General features: G+C 36.9%; 1 protein-coding gene across 4 annotated transcripts in view; it reads right to left on the minus strand.

Annotated features, from left to right (window-relative positions):
* TTC7B (tetratricopeptide repeat domain 7B) overlaps positions 1–23,524 on the minus strand; it is a 108,927-nt gene that overhangs the window by 10,055 nt on the left and 75,348 nt on the right. For all 4 annotated transcript variants that reach the window (XM_015865358.3, XM_015865357.3, XM_015865356.3 and 1 more), the window contains 2 exons: positions 18,734–18,874; positions 13,237–13,439 (listed from right to left, as the gene is read on the minus strand). In XM_015865358.3, coding sequence (XP_015720844.1) covers positions 13,237–13,439; positions 18,734–18,874 — 344 coding nt within the window. The remainder of the gene's footprint in view (positions 1–13,236; positions 13,440–18,733; positions 18,875–23,524) is intronic.

A 23,524-nucleotide genomic window follows, 5' to 3' on the forward strand; every position in this document is an offset into this window, starting at 1 on the left:
GCTTCCGAACCACAGGGTGAGAAGCAGGGTGAAGTTCTGTTCCTCAAGTCACGGGGTTAAGAAGCGTTTTCAATTGCCACAAGAGGAAAAGCAAATAAACAAATATAGGTATATTGCTATTCTTCATTGATGAAAGGTTATCTAGAAAATCACAATGAACCTACAGGTGGCTTGTGTAAATAGCAATTAGAACAACTGGACACATTTTCTAATGAAAAAAAATTATCAATCTAAAGCCTGGGGAACACCTGGCGTGTCAAAGAAAAAAAACCCAAACAGTTGTAAATCCAATACGAGGCTCAGTGCTTAAAAGTTATAATTAAGAGAATTGTTAGAATACTTCAAATCAATAACTTTGGAAATCATTACCTAAAATATAGCTATTTTCAAGGCTGTTTCTATATAAACTTAGTGATACCAACCAACACTAATCTGAACTTTTGGGACTATGGAAAATTCACCAGAAGTGAATAAAGCTTTTCCAGAGTATTTTTGCTTTTATGCATGCATAAACAAACATTCTCAAACATTCTGACAACTATTGTATTAACTATTGAGTTAGAACTGCAGTATAAAAGATAACCAGTCCTTTTATTATTAAAATAAAATAAAATACAAATGTGAAGATTTAAATGCATCGACATTTTTTCTCTTACCCTTAGCTAGAGACTTTTGCACACGTATGTGCATTTGTTGTAGCAAAGTCTATGGCTACAGTCATTGTTTCAGAAGTGTTATGACACCATAGCAGCACATACTAGACTGGTATTGCAATCATCTCTAAGAACAAAAGGTTAATTTTAATGAAGCAGAGTTCTTTACCAAGCCAAGAGTCACTAGGAAGAGCTTTGCACTTCGGCCTAGGAAGAGAGACTGTGAGAGCTCAAACAACATCCCCAGGCAACAGCCATTTGCCCACACCAAAGCAGGTGCTAAGCTGCCATCTGCTCCTCAAGCCAATGCACTGCAATGAAGAAAGAATGGTGTTTTGCAAAGAGGCTTCCAGCATCTGAGGGCATGCACTCACTTTCTCATCCTCAGATTGTTCAATAAAAGATGGCAGATGTAGGTGGTAAACCACCAAACTGTCAGTCTGACAGAACAGCAACCAGCAGACCCATCTGTAAGGGATGGCTGTTTCAGTACCAACAGAAGCCATACACCCTCTCATCTGTGCACTATCAGGCAGAGATCATAGGAGTCAAACTGCAATCACTGGCTAACAAAAGGCCTTTAACACCAAGAAAAAAAGTAAAACATCTCTTTGCATACTGACCTTTCATACAACCTCAAAAAGTTGCAAATACTTTAAGAAATTATCTTCCAAAAAGTTAGAAAAGAAACTTTGTGTAATTTTTAGAGAGAAATCTCAAAGACAAAAAAAAGGCAGTAAAACAAAGATGCTTAAAACAGCAGCACATTTCAGCAATTTAGCTTTTTCTAACTCCAGTTTGGAGGCAAACAAGTACAGTTTAATGTGACCTACCTGTAATCTTTGCAGCACATATAGATTGATCCGATTTCCTCACATCTGTCTTTTTGTGGATCACTGTCCATTGTTTACATAGAACTTGCTAACAAAATACTTTCAGTTTAATCCTGTTGCCACAGCTCTCAGGAAATGCTTCGGGGATTTTCCACAGCAGTGGTTCAGTCACCTAAATGCTCATTGTGGATCAGAACAAGTGTGATATGAAGCTACAGACCCATTTTTTCATCCAGCCATGTCACTTCTTACAAAAGAAGGATAGGGCAGGCCTGGGAGGAAACCCCATTGAAATCCACACTTCAGCTCACACTGATGGTACACTTGCCCTGTTGGTTGGCCTCAGGTACTGGGATTTTGTTTTGTTTTTTTTTTACTACATATCTGGGGTCATGAGTTAACCTGCAGAGCACAAACATCACCTTCCCTATGGAAGGAAAAACCAGTAGCCTCACAGAACTCATGGTGAGAGCAGAGAACACGATGCAATGTGGTGGTTTAGCCAACTCATCAACGGCTCAGATCAGCTAACAGCCCCAGCTCCATAGGCAGAGGCTCCAGCTGTAACTCTTGCATTTTATATTTGTGTCTGTTATCCAAGGCCTGGAGATTCTCCAGGTCTCACTTTTCATTAAACTGAGACCTCTGCCCTGTAACTGCTCTTTGCCAGTACAGGTACTACATAGACTGTCCTACGACCTTTCTGTAGCTTAAGTTTCATCAGCTGTTAGTGGACATCTTACTTACATTATTTCACGTACAAGTTCTGCCAGAACTCTGGCTGGCTTCTCTCTACTCCTTCACCAGCAAGTGCTCACCACCATTTCCATATTACTTGGATTGCTTTAGTCATCTATAATAAATACTACATTCCTGGTAAAGACTGAGACAAAATGAGATAATGTGGTTCTGGACTTTTCATAAGTGGTTTTCCATCACTGCACTGATTGACATAGCACTTCAAATCATATGCTGCTGTTAGTTCACAGCTCTGAATTCATTTTCTAAACTGCATAGTAAGTTAATGCACAAGGCCCAAATCTGCAAAGAAAATGAGTGTGATTCTGAATGCGGTTTCTCTTTCAGCCCTTCCCTTTGGCTTGCCAGTACCAGCTGACAGGCTGATGAATCAGATTTGATTCCTGATTCCGAAAGTGTCAGAATTTTGGCCATTTGAGCCACTTTTCTAGTTCACTGGAGCACAGCTGGCAGGAAGAACACAAGAATGACAGAAAAGGCCATTCCACACAAGGCTATGATTCCATCAGAATAAGCAAGCTGGGAAGCTGATGAAACTGAGATGCAGAGCGGCAGCTTAAGCTTTCAAAGATAAGACTGACAGCAGCAGTGTAGTTTTGGTGGGGCAAATAGAATGCTGGAACTTACAGCAACCACTGAGCTCAGGGAGATACAAACCCCTCCTGTCAGCTATTGTGTTTAACATTCAGAGATTCTATCTTAGGCAAGAACTATGCACATGTAAATGTTGTATTGAATCAAATGTAATATGTGCAACAGAAAGACTGCACCTACTAATAGATCTTCCTACAATTTTATGAGATGACTTTGGATGCCTAGGCTAAGGCTACATCATTTATTTTCAACGGAGATCACCATCTGCTCTCACTATCATATCACAGCTTTAAAAGAAATTTGGTTTGATGCATCAATTACTTTAATAGATCTGACAGTGTATCATACTGTTTTAGACTTTACATCAAGAACAGCTATTTCTGGCAACTGTAACCTACCAAATTCTGGCAAGGCTTTCAATTAACATGACAAAGCATCATCACAGACTGCATCAGTGTCATAGCATTTCATAGCCCTCTGGTAAGTCTTTGGGTCTGTGACCCTCACAATACCATCTGTTCCAATACCATTGTGGCTATGACTTTTTCAAATGGTCATAAATTAAAATCCAGACAGAATCACAGGGAAACTATCATCAGCTGTCAGGACAAGTTGTAGCACAGAGCATGAAAAAACTGGAAATCGAAATGAGTCTGCAGCTGATAGAGGTTTGCCTGCTCATCTTTTGAGCATTTCTAACTGCTTGACAACATCTCTATTAAAGTAATACTTGCTTCCCACTTAGAATAAACGGCTTTGTTTTTAAGTGAGAGTAGGTACTTCTGAAACCATGTCTTTGTTTCCAATTACTTATTCTAAGGCAGCAAACTCCCCTGACCAGCAGAGAAAGTTTAATTTGGAAACCAAGGCAGAAAGTAGGTCAGATCTCCCAGGCCATAAGGCAAGTGGTTTTCGAAGTGCCCCTTAACACAACTGTTGTCTGCATGCATTTAGAGCTCTGAAACTATTTTCACACTGTGTGTTCTATGAAATCCATACCGAATGCAAATGTTGGTTGGTTTCTTGTTATTTGTTGTGGTGTTTTTTGTTGATTTTTTTTCTTTTTCTTTTTTTTTTTTTAACACTCGTAATGCACGATTTTGTCTAAATATTTTATGATGCCAAGTTATACAGCTAACACGCATAATATATTATATTATGCTCTTAAATAATTTTAACAAGTTAACTTTCAACAACTAGTTCCATCAACCCTGACCATAACCAAGTCTGGTTTGGTTTTCTGAGGATGTTGTCTTACATTCCTGCAGCAGGGAACTGACCCCAGTAATATTTCCTTTTGCCTCCATTTTAATAAACCTAGCAGTACACTAAATGTTATTTTTATTACTATTAGTTCAGATCACTGCTTCTTCTGTTCAGATGAAATTGGCTCAAGGATTTAAAAGTTATGAAGGGAATTGCTGACAAACACACATTCAAATAACGACTTGGTAAACCCAACCTCCTAAGGATATCAGCAGATAGCAAGGTCAAGGTGTGTGGAGCAAACAGTAACAATAGTGGCTGAGACTGCACTGAGTCTCATTTCTCCAGCATCATGGATCAGTGAAATACTACCTGGAGAAACACTGACCTGGAATGTTTATTTCAGACACATCCTACAAGAAACATTAAAAACTTCTTATGATGTTTATTTCCTGCGGTAATTTCAAAACTTTGGGATTTTTCTCTGTATTATATGACAACAGTCCAAAGCATTTAGGAAAAAAAAAAAAAAAAAGAAAGAAAGAATCAAGTGCTTATATCTTAACAAACCTTCTAGACAATTCTATGTTGCTTTAATGCCAAGTTTGCCTTGAGTAGCATTCTCCCCTTGCAATTCTCAGCTTTTACCAGAGTAGACAATGTTTGTGCTTTCCTACCTCTGCCAAGTAGGTGCTTTGTTAATTAATTGCTTTGCTTCATTTGTTCCATTCAGACATCAGGACTGCAAGGCTGAAGACTTGTAGTGAGCATTTTTAGTTTCAGGAGTAACTGATATCTGCACTTTAAAACAATACATGTACAAAACTACATTCAGTCTTGTAATCTGGACAATGATGATTATTTACAAACCATTTTGAGTAACTTTAGATCTTCTCTTTCTAGATTATCTCCCATTAATTGGAGTGGAAGCAGAGTTATGGTTTGGTAATCTTACTAAGATAACATAGGATATTACACTTCCATAGGTAGACAAAGCTGGCCTGAAAAGTCTTACACAAGACTATAATGGTAATATCATGGTAAATACAAGGACAAAAAAAATTACCAAAGGATATTTATAATATTAGTTCTTTGAAGCCCACTCATAAGAAAATATGCAGAAGTTATATATGTGTTCAAAAGTTCGCACTGGGGGCTATTCTATCTTCCAACTTTCCCTGAAGGTCAAAACAAAGCTCTTCTTTGTCCAAATTCAGGCAAAAATCTGATTTGAAAGACGGCAGAGCACATCAAAGCACAGACCTGAGCAGAGTATCTGAGAAAAACAAGCAACCCATTACAATGAAAGCAGCAATTCTTATGAATCAAAGTGCTCATGCCACAGATAATTCCGAGTCTACTGTCCAAACCCATCATCAGCCACCTCAGGTGCAATGATTTGGGGAATATTGCATTCACTGAGCAAATCTAAGACAGTGTTCACCAATTCTTACAGAAAGGAGGATACTTGGGGAACATGAGACGTAAATTGACCGATTTATTATTTAAGACCATTAAAAGTTCTGCAGTGAATATGAGACAATGGCCTTATTTGACTCTGTGAGCTGAAATGGCTATCAGGGAGCTGCCATATATATCCATTTCACTTCAACTGCATGCAAAGGTAGTAATTATTAAAACATATATATAAATATATATACATGATATAAATATAATTTTCACTGATAAATGATCATCTAGATTTTAATAGGATGTCCACCTATCACAAAATAATAGATTTAAATATCATAAGGGAAAATCCTCCTAAATTTCTGTTAAGCACTCAGCAAGGAAAAATCCAAAGAAGGCCTTCCCTCAGGCTCCTCCAGCAGGAATGCTGATAAGGGTGCCCTGTCAGGATTGACTGATACGGCAGAGATCCTCATAGAGAAAATAATTTTCTTCAGAATTCAAATGCATTGGAAAGAATAAGCACGAGAATTAAACACGAATGAATGTGATGTGCAGAATTAGAAATCAGAAGGGTTACATCATATTTAGAGGTAGGTAAGTTGCAGCCTCTAAACCTCAGTTTCCACATTTCTAGACCAGAAATAAACTACACAGACTTCAGAGAAAAATACAGATGAAGCTTAGTATGTTAATCACTCAACGAATACAAATGCCGTGACCTTTTAAAGATATCTAGGCTTTAGATTTTAAAAAACGTTTAATGAGCAAATTCATTTCAGTAATTGTCTTAACGATCTGCCATGCCAATTGCCTTTGTTGTCATACTATCTGCAGCTCTCCAATGCAGCCAGGCACAATTTTACTTCTCTAAACTTACCAAGATGTTTAATAACAGCACCACTGACAGTTTACCAGGACACAGACTTGCAATATCAGTGCAGATGTTAATGTTGCATCAAAGCACACTTCAGATGTTCCCATGGAGCTAAAGCGAACTGAAGCAATTGTTTTATCTGTTAGTTTGATTATCTGTGATAAAAAATTCCTGACAAAAAACTTCTGGCACTAAACTTAACAGCCAATTCTTTATTTCTGTCTAAAATCAGATAGATACTAGAAAATGATGTCTATATTTAAAGAAATCTAATCTTGGAGAAATTGTATTACGCTCTTCGTACATCTCTCCCAAATGCAAAGTTCAACTCATCTTTAAATCATGGAATCATAGAAACATTTGAGTTGGAAGACACCCTTAAATGTCATCTAGTCCATCTCTCCTGCAATGAACATGGACACCTCCAGCTTGATTGGGTTGTTCTGAGCCCCATCCAACCTAACCTTGAACATCTCCAGGGATAGGGAACTACTATCTCCCTGGGCAAACTGTAGAAACATGAGCAGAAGAACTAAATACAGTACTGACTGGTAGGGAAATAAAACTCCAGTAAATGGTCTTCAAATAAAATTTAAAATGAGATGGGTGGGAGAGGTAAAGAGACAGAAGCAAGTTATTCCACACTGGGGATTTGCAGAGAAAACTCTTTACCAGAGTAGACAAGTTATCTGTGTGATGTGGCTGCTTGAGACAATCCTGGCAAAAGGTAACACTAAAAAAATTTCCTGAGGGACAGTTGCTTCTAGATCTCTGGTTTTGCACTAAGGTGGGCCAGTTTCTGCTTGATGAGTATAAGGTAAAAGGCTTTTATAAACAAGCAGGCACAGCTCCCAGTCAGAAGTAACAATTCATCATCATTGATTAGGTCACTTTTGGTTCTCTTAAGATCAGTCTGCCTTGACTGTGGCTCATGCCAAAACAAGTCAAGGCTCTCAGAGATAGATATTAAGCAAAAAGCATAATTTGATTTCATTAGTCCATTTCAATGCACCTGAGACCTGCAAGAGATTTATAGCAAAATTTATAGCAAACTCCCATGCAGTTTCACAATAACAGATTATAATGAGAGACTTGATTAAAGAGCTGAGTCTCAGACACTTGTCTAAAGTGCTGCACCTATCATTCAGATTGCAGCTGATGGTAGCATTTAATTCCATTTCACCTGTATGCAAAGTAATGCTGAGAAAAACAAACAAACAAACAAAAAAAGACAAAAATCAGACAACGTGAACATGAATTCATGCCTTGAATGCTTTCCTGTAGTTGATGAATTCTTACCTACAGAGCTTTGCACCAGAAGCTTTCTTGGGAAAAGGAAAATAAAATTCTTGCCATTCTCTTTTAAAAATTGAGGTTAGTTGCTCTCCCCAGCCCATCTCAGATCCTCTATATTGCTCCCAAAATAAAACTTCTAAAGTGTTTATTAATGATAAGAAATTATGTCATTAGTTGACAGCTGTTGACTACAAGCAGAACTCCTTAGAAACTACAGGCAAGAGAGCCACATGTACCAGGTGCCAGGCAGCTTCTTGCTGTGCAAGTTCTCAACTCCAGCCATAAAGTAATACTTTAATATGTTCAATAAGTACATAAATGACCAGGGAAGCAAAATAAACACCATTAGCCCAGCTCATACTTCAGCGGGATGACCTAATTTACAAAGTGTTTTGCAAAGCAATTCTCCTACCAAAAAGCAATTACACAGAAAAAAAAATAAAAACAGCGGTTCTGAGATCTATGCAAAAAGGTGCCATCAAGTACCCTTGAGAAGGGATGCTAGAGACTACAGAGGATAAGAGGATAATATGGTGTAGCATACTTTTACAAGTTCTTCCAGACCTTCACTTATTTCTGCTTTTTTCTTTCTTTGTTTATACATAAATAAACTTAAATATAATGAGCAACTATTAGAACTTCAAAGACACAAGGTCTCCTGGCTGTATTCAGTGGGTCTGGCAACTACCGACATTTTCATTCTATTGTATCAGTCTTATTTGGTACTTTTCCATAACTGTTGCTTTTCTCTCATCTCCATCCTCTTATGTGCCATCTGTAACCCAACAAAAGGCACGGGAGAAAGAACAAAGATTACACCGGATATCAACAAACCCAAACACACATCATTAAAGCTCAAGTATCTAAAAAACTGTGAAACCAAGCATATAAAAATACCAGGCTGTCAACAACAAAAAGGTATCACCATCAACTCACTATCTGTCACAAAAAAAGGCCAATTCTATGGAATCACAGGGTGCTTGCAATTCTAACAAAATGGTAACCAACAGATAACATTGTATATGGCCTGGCAGCACCACACTTCTACATTGCTAAGACAGTAAAATGTATTCAAAATCATAGGAAGGCATGTTTGTAGCACAGAATATATGTATGCATACATGTGTATGTTGGATATGCATGTAAGATGACTAAACATTGTTAAGAAATATATTGGGTTTTGCAACTTTCTTCCATAACTGCTGATGGCTAATGTACTGTGTAATTCATGGGTGGAAAAATCAAAGTGTATGTTTCATAGGTTTTTACAAGTGGTTATATAAAGGGGAGCCTTGAGTATTAGGAAGACTGTTAAAAGAATATGTCCACAAGCAAATGTTCCCATCATATCGTCACAGATAGATTATTTCTTTTATTTGCAAATCTTGTCTCATTCTTTTTCAACCACTACGTGCATAAAGATGCAGTTAAATAGAAGATGAATGAGCAGTAAGATTTGGCATTAGCATTTAGCTCTATCGTGATCAATTACAACCCAAACCACCCACAAGACCCAGCACAATGTGTCTGAGACAAATCTATGTGGACTAACCATGATTTCTATAGTACAGTAGCCTTACACTGAAAATCATTTGTTTCAGTGAACATTTCCCAAATAAGGTCCTTTTATAAAAGCAGAACAGAGTACTTCCTCAAGAGAAAAGAAAAATACTTCAGGTAAAAGCGTTCAGTTTTTCTGTTCTTATCCCACCCAATCCCTTCAAATGAGGTCTGAGTTCACATCACTACCAACTTCTGCAGTTTTCCTTTCCTCTCAGGCAGCACAGCATCCTTCACAGACCCATAAGCACATGTTATCCATTCCTACTGCTTGGTTTCTTTCAGGCAAAGTATTTTTGGATTGAAAAAAAATACCAAGATATCAACATAGATAGAAATCAATAATAACAACATACTTGTAATTGAGATGCAAAGTGTATATAGTTAGCATAAAGAATGTTTAAAGAGACCTGACATGTATAATTACAGAGAACTTTAACAGTGTGAAGAACATAATCTTTAAGATAAGTTTTTTTTGAAAACTAATTTCTACATGAATGATTTTGGATAAGTATTTTCTCCCTTTCTGTTTCAGTTTTCTGCTCTTACAAGCTAAGCCACTAATAGGATTAGCTGGCAAGTGCTATGATGAATTAGTCAATATTGAAAACAAATTCTGGGATTAAAATGATATACAGGTGCCAGAAAAAATGATTTCATGTAAAAGCTGCAAATTTTTCAGCCTGAGAGAGAATACACAGATTTGTTTCCTGGACAATGAGTCGAAATATTAATTGCCATTTCAGGCACTACTGAATGATGGCCTGTATCAGGACTTCTCAGACGTCATCAGTAAGGGCTACTTTCCACAACAGCACTCTGACTACTGGAGATAAAAGCCTGTTTATTCCTTTTCCACAAGGGAGGAAAACAGTGACAAAAGCAGGAAGGCAGCAGTAAGGCAGAAATCTGGAGGTGATGATAAAGGATAGGGAGGATAGAGAAAGTTGTTCAAAGAAATTCTTTCTGGCCAACATCAGGCAGGTGACAACCAAGTATATGTGACATTCAGTTGAAGCGTGAAACATCATTTTTCAGTTTCATCATTAAACACATTTTAAATTTCAGTGGGTTTCATAAGAAGTTATTTGAATCCCAGAGCACAAACTGAAGTATTTCAAACCTCTGGAACACAACTTTGTGCTGTTTCAGAGGGCTTCTTCTAGAGCCCTTAAAAACAGGAAAGGAGGCTGCATTTCTTCAAGTGCCTTGCTGCCACACTCTGAGAAGTACATTTAAATGATACTGATGTTGCTGTTTCAGTCTGGACATGCTGCAAGAGTTAGATTTAAGTCCAATAGGAAGCTGGCATAATCCCAGGCTTAGAGAAAATTTTAATTAATGACAAATGGTAAAAATCTGCATTTGAGAACAAGATGGAAACCACATAAGAGAATGTAGTTAATGAATATATGGATATAAACATTACCTGTTTGAGGAATAATTTAGATGTACAAGCAACCAAAGAGAATTTTAACAACATTTCCCTTTGAAAGAACTAGTTCCTGTTATTCAACTGACTGATTTGGAAGCACACTTTGGAAGGCACTGAAAGAGAAGCATGAACACAAACACACTGCCCCCTGCAGCCAGGTTTCTGTTAGAATTCATCATGCCTTACATAACATAATCCAACCAATTCCATTTCCCAATAAGTTTAAGTGAGCACATAACACAGCTAAACAAGAATCACATTCTCACAACTTTGTGTCATGTCGTCTTAGGCACTCCACTAAAAAGGCAAATACTAACAAGAGTTAACCTCTCCTTCCAAACCCTCTATTCTATCATTACTGTTTCCTTGGTGAACACTTTCCCCCACTCTTAACCACTTCAGTTTTCACACTATTGCTCATTCCTTCTGTTTTCCTTACTCCTTCAATTCTTATTCTAAAGCAGTTATTCTCTTTTCCTAGATACTTGTTTCTAATTCACTGACACTTTTATTTTTACAAGCAATTTGATCTCTTTTATTTATAAGATGATCTTAACATTTTTACCAGTTCAAGATGTTTTTTCTAGCTTATAGATTAGCAGCTTCAGAAGAAATTCCCTGAATAAAGTCAAGCTTCAAAGCTTTGCAAATTTCAGAAATACTATCAATGGACATTAAAGACAATAGCTAAAAAGCAAAGTGAATCATGAGACAAAATAAGTAAATAAAAAAGTAAATAATAAAAAACATAAAATGGTTCAATTTATGGGGCAAATTTTGATCAGTTCTGAGGTTTCAGGTGGTGATTCAGATCACTCCATTCTCGACCTCTCTGGGAGGGATGGAGAAACCAGCAAGCAACAAAGCATTTAACTCACACCCTGCAGAAGGATCAATGACTGAATTAATCTAGCCAGAATCAGAATACTGTCCTGTAGGAACCCTGCTATTCTCCATAAGTGAGATTGTATCAACTAAAGCATCCTTCTATCAGTTGATGATGAAGCTTTCTCAGTAGACTATGTTCAGGAATATGTACTAAATAGTTAGTTAGAATCAAACAGGTTGCACTGGAAAAGAGTAAAGCTTGTAAGTTTTACCTATAATCCTCAGTTTAGTTTATAATCCTTAACCAGAGTAATATACCATTAAAAGGAGACTGCAAAAGGAGAAATTGTGTGTATTCCCAAAAAGCAATTATCATTGTTCTCTGGCCAACTATAGAGTATCTCAAATCAAAGAACCATGTTAACATCAAGAAGTTTTCAATTCAAATTGAACCAATTATCAGATATCAATCATTCGAAAATTGTAATTAAAAGAAAAATAAACCATAAAAACCAGTTTCAAGTTTTAACAATTTCAAGTATGTTACTTGAAGATTTAGGCCTGGATGTGTATGGTACAAGTCAGAACTTCCTGCATCATCCACTCATTTCTTTCTTATCATATTTTATAAATAAAGCTATTATGACCTACAACTGGTATTTGTCAAACAGTAAATAAATGAATAAATACAGCTTGTTAAACAAGCTAAGCTCTAAGAAAAGTGGTACACTGAGGCAGCAATACTGAACACAAGCATTGCAGCAGTAAACAGTGTAAATGTCATCCTCAAAATACTTCAGTAATTGTCGAAAGATTAGAACAAAGCAGATTCCTGAACTTCTTCCTTCCTACGCTGAACAATGTGAGCTAGTATTTTTAAAAGTGTACATCTCCAATATTTGTATCTAAGCAGCATAAATCTCTCAGCATATATTCAGAACATCTTAATACAGAAAACCTCTAGAGAAATAGCAAAAGCAAGATTTTAAATTATGAGAATGCTTAAAATGTTTAATCTCTTTAAGTGAATGGATTTCTTCCAGGTTGCGTGTGTTTGCCTAAATGTAAAGACAATAAGAAGATATTCTAGTGTGATACAACGGTATTTTTCATTTCTCAAGTCTCTTACAGCAGCTGAGTATTTGCAGACTATTTATTACAAGGTGGATTCAGAGGAAAACCAAAAGCACTCCTTTTCACTGAACTACGCTGTTTTAGGCTGACTGGTTTAGGTTCATTCTGGTTTCCTTAGAAAAATGAACCTCTCAGAATCTGACAGCAGGCTCATGTCTCTTGAAATGCTGAAAAGGTGAAACAAAAAACTTCATCTGCGCTGTCTTCCTATCTGATCTTTTGTCTCATATGTTCCCCTTGGGGATGCATGAGAAATTTCTGTGAATAATTCATAAGTGCCAACAGAAACTTTGAGCAAGAGATGCTGATTGTAGCTATTCTGCTTTGCTGGATGAAAGGGAAAGAAATTGTCCTACTGTAGTAAGAATAAATGTGTGAGTATGTATAAAGTTACATAAACAAACATGTACAGTCATAGTGGGGATACCACCTTTGGAATTAATGATACACATTTTTTTTGAGGACATGCTCAATTCTCTACAATTCAAGGACCTAAGAAATCACACGGCACAAAGGTGTACATTGCATCAATGTGAAGAAGTCCTCTTTTAGACTAGAGATAGAATGACAGACACATATCTAGACCACAGCGCCCAATCCAACATCACTAGTGGCAACAGAAGAATATACCAACAGGAACTCAAGACTTACCAGCCTCTGCATGCTTTTCACATGAGTAGGACTAATAGATAAGGCCTCTTCATACCAGCGCTTGGCTTCATCAATATTTCCACGAAGTTCAGCCACCTGACCTCTCATGTAAAGCACATAGTGTGACATCGGGAACAGATTAGCTGCTTCCTGGGTGCATGCAGTGGCCTCAGCAGGCTTCCCAATTCCTATGTAGACTTCAGCTGTGGAATGAAAGAGGACTAATGAATGATTCCTGCATCATCATACCACAACCAGCTGAGTTAACAAGTGACATGTTAACAAGTGCAAATTGTTTCATAACAGGCAAAGGTCATTTTCCTTAAGAAGTTCTTCAGCTTACGAGAAACTATTGCATAAATTGTTTTAAATGGCTGCTTTAAACACCAGAAAATCCTTTGTGGTCTTTTTAAAACTCTTTGTGGTTATTTTTAAATGAAGTCTGGGATTTTTTTACTTTATTTTTAAACATGAGTGTTGCAGTACTTTGGTACAATTAGAACAGCAAACCCAACACAAAGCTGCAGAGATCCTTAAAGAACATAAGAGCATGGAACTAATAATGGGCTTTTCTGAATTCCATATCAGTCATTAAGGAAGAAATAGCAATTGCTCCAATTACCAGTCATTATATGTCAAGTCTGGTTCAGTACCCTATTTCAGAGCAAAAATCTTTTTTAAAGAAACATAATGTATTTGATGAGAAATGTTTCCTAGATAAGGTAGCAGTGAAATGCTTATTCAGCACTCTGACAGAGCTTTGTTCATATCTCATTAGATACAAAAGGTGTATTTAATTTAAAACACTCCTGAAGAAAACAGTGGATAGCCTGACAGTTTTCTGAATCAGACTGTTTCCGAGTTAAGATATAAATTTCTTCCATCTTAGTACAGACCCAAAAAACTGAGCCTCAAATTGTATGGCTGTATTCTATTGTATCACACTGTACAAAAGAAGTCTTAGATATTAGGAATTAAATCAAAATATCCATCAGAACAGCGAGGCCAGCTCCCCCTGTTCAGGACACGCTTCTTTCACTGCCCAGTGTAGGGCTCCCATCTTGGGCTAAAGGCTCAGATGAGGCTCCTGAGATCAGGACCTCACACCACTGGAGCGGATTCTGAGTTGTGCTGACTCCTCTGGCTGGGGTTGATGTTGGTCTGCTTTTGAAGGAGCTTCCTTCTGAGATAACTGCATCAGACAGACTTGCTAGCTGGTATCCGTAATCAGTCATTTTCAGTACAGCATAGTGTATCACCTCCATGCAATGTTTATAATTCATCTCTTGCTAATATCAGCATACATACTTCTATTTGTTACTATTTAAAATCATAACCCATTTATAACAATGACTAACAAGAAACAGAACTGCAGTATTAGATTAGAAGTCCTATTCATTTTCTAGTTTCTCACTGATGTCTGTAGAGTTGCTGGAGTTATTATTGTTTTTCACTTTGAGACCTGATTTTGGTGATGGAAGAAGAGTCATTTTTACCAGAAAAGCATTCTTTTTTTTGCTGCTTGGATGACTCAGTGATTTCACAGAACACATTCTACCTAGCATAAATAGTATATTCATGTGGACATATGGGTGAATGCAGTATATTTTCAAAACCAAGTTAATAAAATTCTTTTTGATGAAAAATCTCTCAACTGCTCTGAATAACTAACACATAAAAACACAGATCCAGATACAGAACTAGATGTAGTCAGAGATGGCACTATATAACCAGGAAATAGCAAACTAGTACAAAATAGTGAAGGTATGCAATTTGGAAATCGAAAGCTAACGCTTGGAGAAATTCCTTTTTCCTTAGATTTTACTTTTCTAACCACTGGTTGCCTCCAAAAATGAAGTCGTTGCCATAATTTGAGAATAAAATGTGAATTCTATTGTGAGGTTGTTTCATTGTTGTTATTTTTTTTATTTATATATATAAATATAAATATATATATACTATATATATATATTATTTTTTTAAAGCTCTGACTGGTTTGTTTCTGAAGTGCTTTTCCAAAACCTGCATGTCAATATTACTACAGAATGAATGAGATTTTAGTGGGAATAGAATACACTATATTATTTTATTGCTACCCACTTGGCCTCTCCTTGTTTTACTGTTTATCCTCCAGTATCATACTTGAAACACTTTAAAATAAACAATCCCGAGCTACCAATGAAAATGCAGTTAGGAAAAATGTGATTTATATGTTCTGACTGATTGAAGTACGAAAAAACCCCAAAAACTACTTATTCAACACCATCGTGAAGGCTTAATGCACTCACGAGATCCGTGGTTCATACTTTCAGCTGTAAGGTGAGGGAGAAGCAAGCAGAATCATACCACAAGGCATGCACTTACTGCAGCACACTGTAAAAGGTGCTGAGTATAAACTATGAAAAATCAGCAAATAACATGCAGGAATTAATCAGCTACTTAGGTCATTTTTATCTGCTGCCGCAATAATTGAAGAGTGAAAAATATGCATTGTTTGGCTAATTTAATAGGCAACTCGAGATTTTGACACTAGCCGGGTTACAACACTGCTTATAAAGATACTGCACTGTAATATAGATTTCACAGCACTGCTCATTAGCTATAGCACAGTAACTTGACAATTATTAACAAGCCTCCCTAAAATGTGATTATTTAAATAATTCCCTTCTGTACAAAGGTACTTCAAGTTACACTGCTATGATTCTGTCAGAATATACAGTGGCCTTTCCCTGTATAATGTCCTAAGTCCTAGGGAAATTTGGAAAACTACAACAGAATGAATAGAATGTGGAAGTTCTGGCTAGCTGCTAAGCATGAGAGTTAATTTGAATTTGAGAAATTTCTGTATCTGGAGCTGTTTATTTCAAGTTAATTTCATGTGATACATACAAGACAAAGGACATACCTTAAAATACAGAGCAGTTTATTTAAAATAGAAATTACTTCAGACTGAGAAAAAGCTTAAAGAACAACATGGCAATTTAAAATAAATTAGCTGCAGAAAACTGACAGTGCCAGATGACTCCATGGGAAAACTTCAGAGAGGAGAAACAGTTTGATGAAAAAGCAGATGCCAAGGCTGAGGTCCACTTCTCAGCATCTGCTCTCTCCACTCACAGAATGCCCTCAAGCACCCCCCCAGCTCAAGCCCTTCGAGCACTATGCTTCTATTTTACCAGCAAAACAATCTACTTTTTAGACAAGCTCCACAGCATTGCCGAGTTCAGTCTTGATGCATTTGTCAAGCAACTGTCACAGCCACTGGTCATCTAGGGACAGATCTGTTTCTAATACCATTACATTGAAGAATGTACTAATTGAAAAAGTTTTGTTTTGTTTTCATATTTATAATGAGTCTCAGCTTCTGCTTTTACATTGTCTGCCCAGAGATGAAGGGCTGAAGGGGTTCATTTGTATATACAAGATGAGAAATCTAAGGCCAGTTGCTGTCTGCAAAATCAACTCCTTCAGACTGAATGCCACATTCATTTATACTGATGACATTTGGAATGACAGTTTATATCGATACAAAAATATTTTCTCTCCTTCCCCACTATAGGTAATAGTTCAGGTGAATACATGTCTCCAAAACAACTTGTCACTCCTGCTACTCACACAACTTATTCATGTCTCTATGATCCAAGATCCTCATTTAAAAAAAATATGAAAGCACACTGAAGATTTCTTTTTCCCCATTAAGAGGTAAAACAATACATATCTATGCAGGGAATCAAACAGTTGAACATGGCATGATTTCCAAAAAGCAAGCAATTTCCCAATGGTAAGCCTTCATTTCTTTTAAAGAACATGTGTTGCAGGTTAGGTGTTAAGCAGTATTATAGAATCATAGAATTACCCAGGTTGGAAAAGACCTTGAAGATCATCAAGTCCAACTGCAGCCTAACCAGAACCCTAACTCTAACAACCCTGAACTAAATCATATCCCTGAGTACCACATCCAAACGGCTCTTAAACACATCCAGGGATGGCGATTCAACCACCTCCCTATGGCTGCTTTCTATTAAAAAATCCCATTTATACAGATGAAGGTACCTTTTATCTGCTTCGTATTGTGCTTCTTGGATTAAACTCTATTCTGAATGAATGTTTCTACAGGAAAGAACCTTCTCTGAAGACTGACAGCAACTGTCTTGGTTGATTTTTGCTTGTTTGCTTTTTCCTTTCATTGACCTCTACAGACAAAGAGTTAGGGCGCCCTTTACACTTTGCTGCATCCCTCCTCTGGATCTTTAGTATTTATTTTGCTTTGCTCCACACTCTACTCCCACTTCTCACCTACGCTTCCTCCTTTGGGGATGAGACCCGACAAGACCATGCTCACACAGATAAGAAGTTTCAAGAGGGGAAAGCTGTGGACTACAAAGAAATCAGCAAAGAGCAACCCGACCCCTCCTTTGTAGTGGAAACAGCAGCAGTCATTTGTTTGGACTGAATAAACTGTCACAGAAAGATGAGGAATTACAGCATTGCAGATGCTAAGTTACTGTAGATGGCCATCTGTGATGGTTTATAAATATTTACAATCAGTAAGGCCATGCTGCAAGGCAGGTGACTACAGAATGCCTTGGTGAGCCTTGTTCTGTTTTTAATCTGTGTGGCATTGGAAGAACATTCCCTCCCCCAAATGAGGTCAGTTATCAATCACTATCATTGTTCTCTCCAATCTCCTGTTGGCATGTGGTGTTTTTTTGCCCTGAAATAGTAATTAATAACTGTGAGCCATTGTTCTGTAATGACCTTCACATAAAAGAATGGATAATTCAAAACATGTAAATTCAAATGGCAAGAAATGCAGTGCTGTATGTAGAATGTAAACATGAATATTTCTTACTAAAAGTAATTCCCAAATGATTTGAACTCCAGCACTTATATTATACAACTCCTCTCAAAAGAAAGCTTAGCAACACACATCCAAGATGAAATATATATCTTAGAGTGCTTTAACACATGGTTACCATTTACAGTAAACATGATAGGAAATGTATTATGTCTATAGAATATATGGTGAATATAATGATAAAATAGTTCTGTCACTGAAAAGTGCTCAAGTCTGAGAGCAGAATTAAGTAAAAAGAATAACTGCTGATTGATTGCTAAATAACATCTTTCTGCTGCAAGTATCAATGAAAACAAATGCACAGGAGACATCTGTAACAGTGTAAAAATACGCTGCCTCATCATTATCTGATTAAAATTTTATACAACAGTCACTTGTGATACGGACTTACCCTGTAGCCTGAGGCAGGGAGCAGCGTAACAGTAACAAACCCACTGGAGATCACCCCACATCCAGACAAACAATACCGGGTCTTTCACATCAATGAAACCAGAAAGAAGAGCTAAACAGCTCATCGCCACAGCTGCAGTGGACAAGCTGCTTTATAGCAAAAGGCTGCGACCCTTTTTTCCCCATCATATACAGAGTTAGCAATAAATGGGATGGGAAAGAACAAGAAATATTTTTCTTTCATGGTACCTGCATGAAGCCAGATTTGAGCTAGAGTCATCCAAGGATGCAGGGGACCCTGTTTAGGGGCACTGCTTTGCAGAGATGAAGCAACTTCAGACAGTGCTTGCTCCACTCTGGAAGCTGCTATTGAAGTCGCATGGATCGAACCTGTACAAGTAATTTTTGAAAATTACAAATCAGAAGAAGAATAAAAATCAAACATGCAGCATAAAACATTCAATCATAACCCTTTTCTTAACTGTTTTTTCCCCCAAATTCCTTTATGTTCAATTTACATGCATCATTGTGGAGATTTTTTTCAAAACGGCTGATTAATGTTCCCTGTTACAAAAGCTTCTATACTGTTCCATAAGATTCTATGCTAAAAACACGCTCAACATGACACACATTGGTGTTGCTCTGGATATTCTGTTAAACTCGCCGTCTCTTTTATCACAACCTAAGATCCAAAAAAAGGTTTGTGATGGTAACACTGTAATCTTCAGTTAGCTACATGCACTTTGATGTTAGTAATTGCTATGTCTTTCCATTGAGTGCAATTAGATGACTATATTAAGACTAATAATAGCATTTAAAAAAAGAGTTAAAATGTACAAGATGATCACAACAAACCCCAGCACAAATATACAGTTAACTGCTCTGAATGTAAACCTTAGCTGTTCAGGAAGACTGGATTAAAACACCTTCTGGTAAAAAATTCCTTGCAGAAAGAACATCCCCAAAGTTGCTTTGGGTAATTACCTTAATACAAAGTATTTACACGTGAGATTAGAACATCACTGCCAAATACTACCTTTTTCCAAGTCCTAGAAGTGAAAAATCTCCTAGGACAAGGAAATACCTAATGGCAATGGTACTTTGTGTATCCAGTTATTTGACTGTATTCTTACTTTTGATATAAAAATAGTATTTTTATTTTTTTAAATCAAGACCGTGGATATTTTAAGTTATACTCTTTGTCATCTAAACTTCAATGCACCTCCTGTTGTTTTATAATTACAATTTACAAAGTCTCAGATTGACCAGCCCTGATTAATAATGGAAGTAAAATATTCCATATTGAATCAGGTAAGATGTCTGCTAAGACCAGTCACATGGCTGTAGTGGTAAACAATGGCAGGTAACTCAATAAAAGTCCTGAATCCCGCACAGGCTGAAGGCACATCTCCCACAAGCTCAGAACTAACAGTTAAATAACAAATAAAAACTCTGCTTTTGATATCACAGATTTTCTGAGCATTGCAATGAGAAGCAGGTCCTCACATGAAACATGCATTCTTAGATGCAACAAGATATATCAGCAGATTAGAAAAGAAGGAGTTGCTAGTATGCAGATTAGTTGGAAGGGAAATTTTGCTTGAAAGCACAAATCATGTTTCCCTGACCTGACAGAAAACAACAGAAAAACAGCACAGGACATCATCAGTATCTCTTATGCTATTTGAACAAGGAATTGCCAGAGACCTGAAAGAGCATCTGGCTGTGGAGTTTGCTTTCCTCTGCTGGTTAATGAGAGAACTCGCACTCCAGTCTGCATCCCTGAACATTCACTGAGGTTTCTGTATATCTTTAAGGCTTGCAAAGGCAAAATGGAAGTCTAAGCAAGAAGCACGTGGAGCGTATCTGAAAAGAAACATCAGCCAGAGGTACCATAAGAAGCTCTAGTCTCCCCTCTGTGTCTGTAATGCACACCACCTGCAGCCTGGCCCCTTGTTACACCTCCAGTGCAACTCATAGCGAAGGAGTCTCTTCAGCAATTCAGCAGTTTTCTTGTTTTTTTTTTTTCTTTTTCTTTTTCTTTAAAAAGCAACAAACAAACAAACAAAAAAGCGACGTGTGATTCGCTGGTAGAAGGGACACCATCTTATCCCTTCCTTCTGAAAAGCAAGCGTTCGATTTATTATTTAAAAAGACCTGTATTTTATGTAATCTAAAGCACAGACTCTGGCTTCTAATCAGACCACAAGTGCTGCTAGATTTTAGGTATGCAGTATGTATTTAAACATAAAATATATATGGCATTACATTATTATAACTTGCTGTATATCAATTTCTGTATAAAAAGAACTACAGTGTGATAAAATTTCTATGAGAAGCAGTGCTAGGGAAGTATCACCACCTACGCTGGAGTTAAAATGGGGTGGATACCAAGTGTTTTCTATAGTAATTAACTGGACTTTATGTCAGAATAAAAATGTCTCAATTAAAAAAAAGATGTCTATGTATTTCTATAAGATTGATTTCATTAAGTGTTATTATTAAAGTGGCTTGTTAGCACAAGGGGTTACAAGGTGCCCAGAGAAGCTGTGTACACCGCACCCCCGGAGGCATCAAAGCTGGGTTGGATGAAGCCCTGAGCAGCCTGATCTGGTGGGGGGGGGCAGCCCTGATCATATGGAAGAGGGATGGAAGTGGGTGGGCTTTAAGGTCCCAGTATTAAGCTTCAAGAGTCTCAATCAAGCCACTAAAAATATTTACCTCTCAGCTTTCATTAAATTACTACAGCTTATATAAAAATGAACATTAATAATCTAAAATTCAGTAACTTCAGTAAATTAAGTGCCAAGTAACTTCACTGTTTTAGAAACTCTGACTGCAGATTATTCAGCATGACCACCTGAATTTAAGTCAGCTATAAACAACACACTAAATAAGAGATATATTTTAAGTTTGAAAACCATATTTTAAGCAGAATACAAAGAAATGATGTAACATCCCACAAAGGTATTTGGAAACTCCAGCCTCTGAAATCCACCATGTTTTAGTCTTATTTAAATGCCTCAAAAAAGTAAATATGTTGAACAGCAGAAAAACACCAGTGTTTGTGGTTTATGTTGTTTCATTAAAAATCCTCCTTGCAGTGGCTGTTAAAAGTCATCAGGCACATGGCTACACAGTCTCCAAAAGGAGGATGGCTGACTTCCAGAACAGCCTTGTATGTCTAATCAGTACAGTCACTGCACCTTTTATCACTATTTTGCATCTTTATTTCTTTTATTAAATAAAATTTAAAAATGAAAATAATTTTAAAATATGCATTTAAATATATATTTTATTAAAAAAAAATAAATAACCAGTCTTTTCACAGTACCCAATTAAGTATCTGTCAGGTACATTGCACTCATACTAATAGCTCTAACTCCTGGATGCATCTTTAGCTTGCCAAAATTAGGCATCATCTGACTTATTTCTAGCTCTGCGTGTTAAAAGACAGTGAATAAATCAGCCCTTATTTAAGAAATAGCTTCCCTGTTCTAAACCCAGCGTCCTCAGACTGTGATCTTTATAATCACATCAACTGCATCATTTACATTAATCTCAGTTCTAAGTGATGAAGATACATAGAGGCTTGTGAGGGTAAAAAGTGAAGCTTCAAGTTTGCTTGAGGCCTCAATACACAGGCAACTCCCTTGGGTGCCAGATGGTTTAGTCATGTTTTCTCCCTTCCCAGCTTTATCTGTATTATTCATATCTGGGTCTATGTTTTCAAATGTATCTTCACTACAATAGCTATAGCTCACTTAGCTGTATCATTAGAACAATAGGAATTTCTTGTTTAAAAGTTCACCATATCTCAGAAGCATACAAACATCCTCCTAGACATCTTCTAAATCTGCTATTACAGCACAACACTTAAGAATAAAGAAAAAAAATCCTTTCAAAAAAAAACCACCCCAGGCAGCAAAGTGTGTCTCCTTTGGGATGCAAAAGGTGTGGAATCAGGATTTATAGCACCTAAATTGATCCCATCTACTCACTTTCAAGCCCTAAGGCTTACTTACACTAAATGGGAAAATAGTGAAGCAGGGATTGTCTTAGCAAAATCTAGCATACATCATTTAAATTGTTTACTGACCGACATAGGGAATAACAATTGCATTGCACATTGCAAAATGGGACAGAATGTCTTCATTTACTTATCAAAATGTTTCTTAAACCAAAAGGCTTCCTGTAACAATTAGCCAGAATTCACAGAATTTCTGCTCACCACACTAGCATAATATATGCAGCAAGCTATGATTATCCGAATGTCTCAATTCAATAACATATATAGAAGACCTGCCAACAGATTTGGACAAACAAAATTTAATCAAGAAGAAAAGCAGTCTCACATGGAACCCTTTGTTCTCCAAGATATACCTACAGTTCCATTTCCGTGAACAACAAAGTGCTCAATTTACTTCTCTTCAGACTCTTCTCAAGCTAAATATAGGAAAGTCTGCATAAAACTGATATTTTTAATATCAACTATAAGTCACACAATGTAAACAGAAATCGTGTCCTGACTTCTTCCATTCTTTCCTTGGTCATTCCCCCAAACATTCTTAACAAGGATATGAACTAAGATATAGACTCAATCAGCGCTCGGAGAGTCACAAAATCAATTTGCATCAAATGTGCCATCTAAGTAAAAGAAAGCAATGTGGATGTCATGTTTCATGAAACAGATTCATAACAAGTGACAAGAATAGCAAAAAAATATTTTTTCATACCACAAAAGCAAAATCAGTTTTACATTTATCCTGTTTTCAATCAATGTTTCAGCATTTATAAATATATATATGTATTGTATGTAATCTATATATATAATATATATTATACTCCTTTATATTATAAAGGAAAAATGCTTCAACAGCAACACTCATGCAGGAATGAGGAGGAAAAAAGCCATGTGACTGTCAACTTCATATTCACACAAAGCTGCCAGTAGGAACATTAGTGGTGAGGCATAGTGAGAACTGTGCTAAACAAAGCAAAAATGATAGAAAGAGGCAGCACCTTCTGCAGGACGAAAAC

This window comes from Coturnix japonica, chromosome 5 (genome assembly GCF_054131305.1).
Source record: "Coturnix japonica strain WE chromosome 5, WE-NBRP24, whole genome shotgun sequence".
Lineage (NCBI taxonomy): Eukaryota > Metazoa > Chordata > Aves > Galliformes > Phasianidae > Coturnix > Coturnix japonica.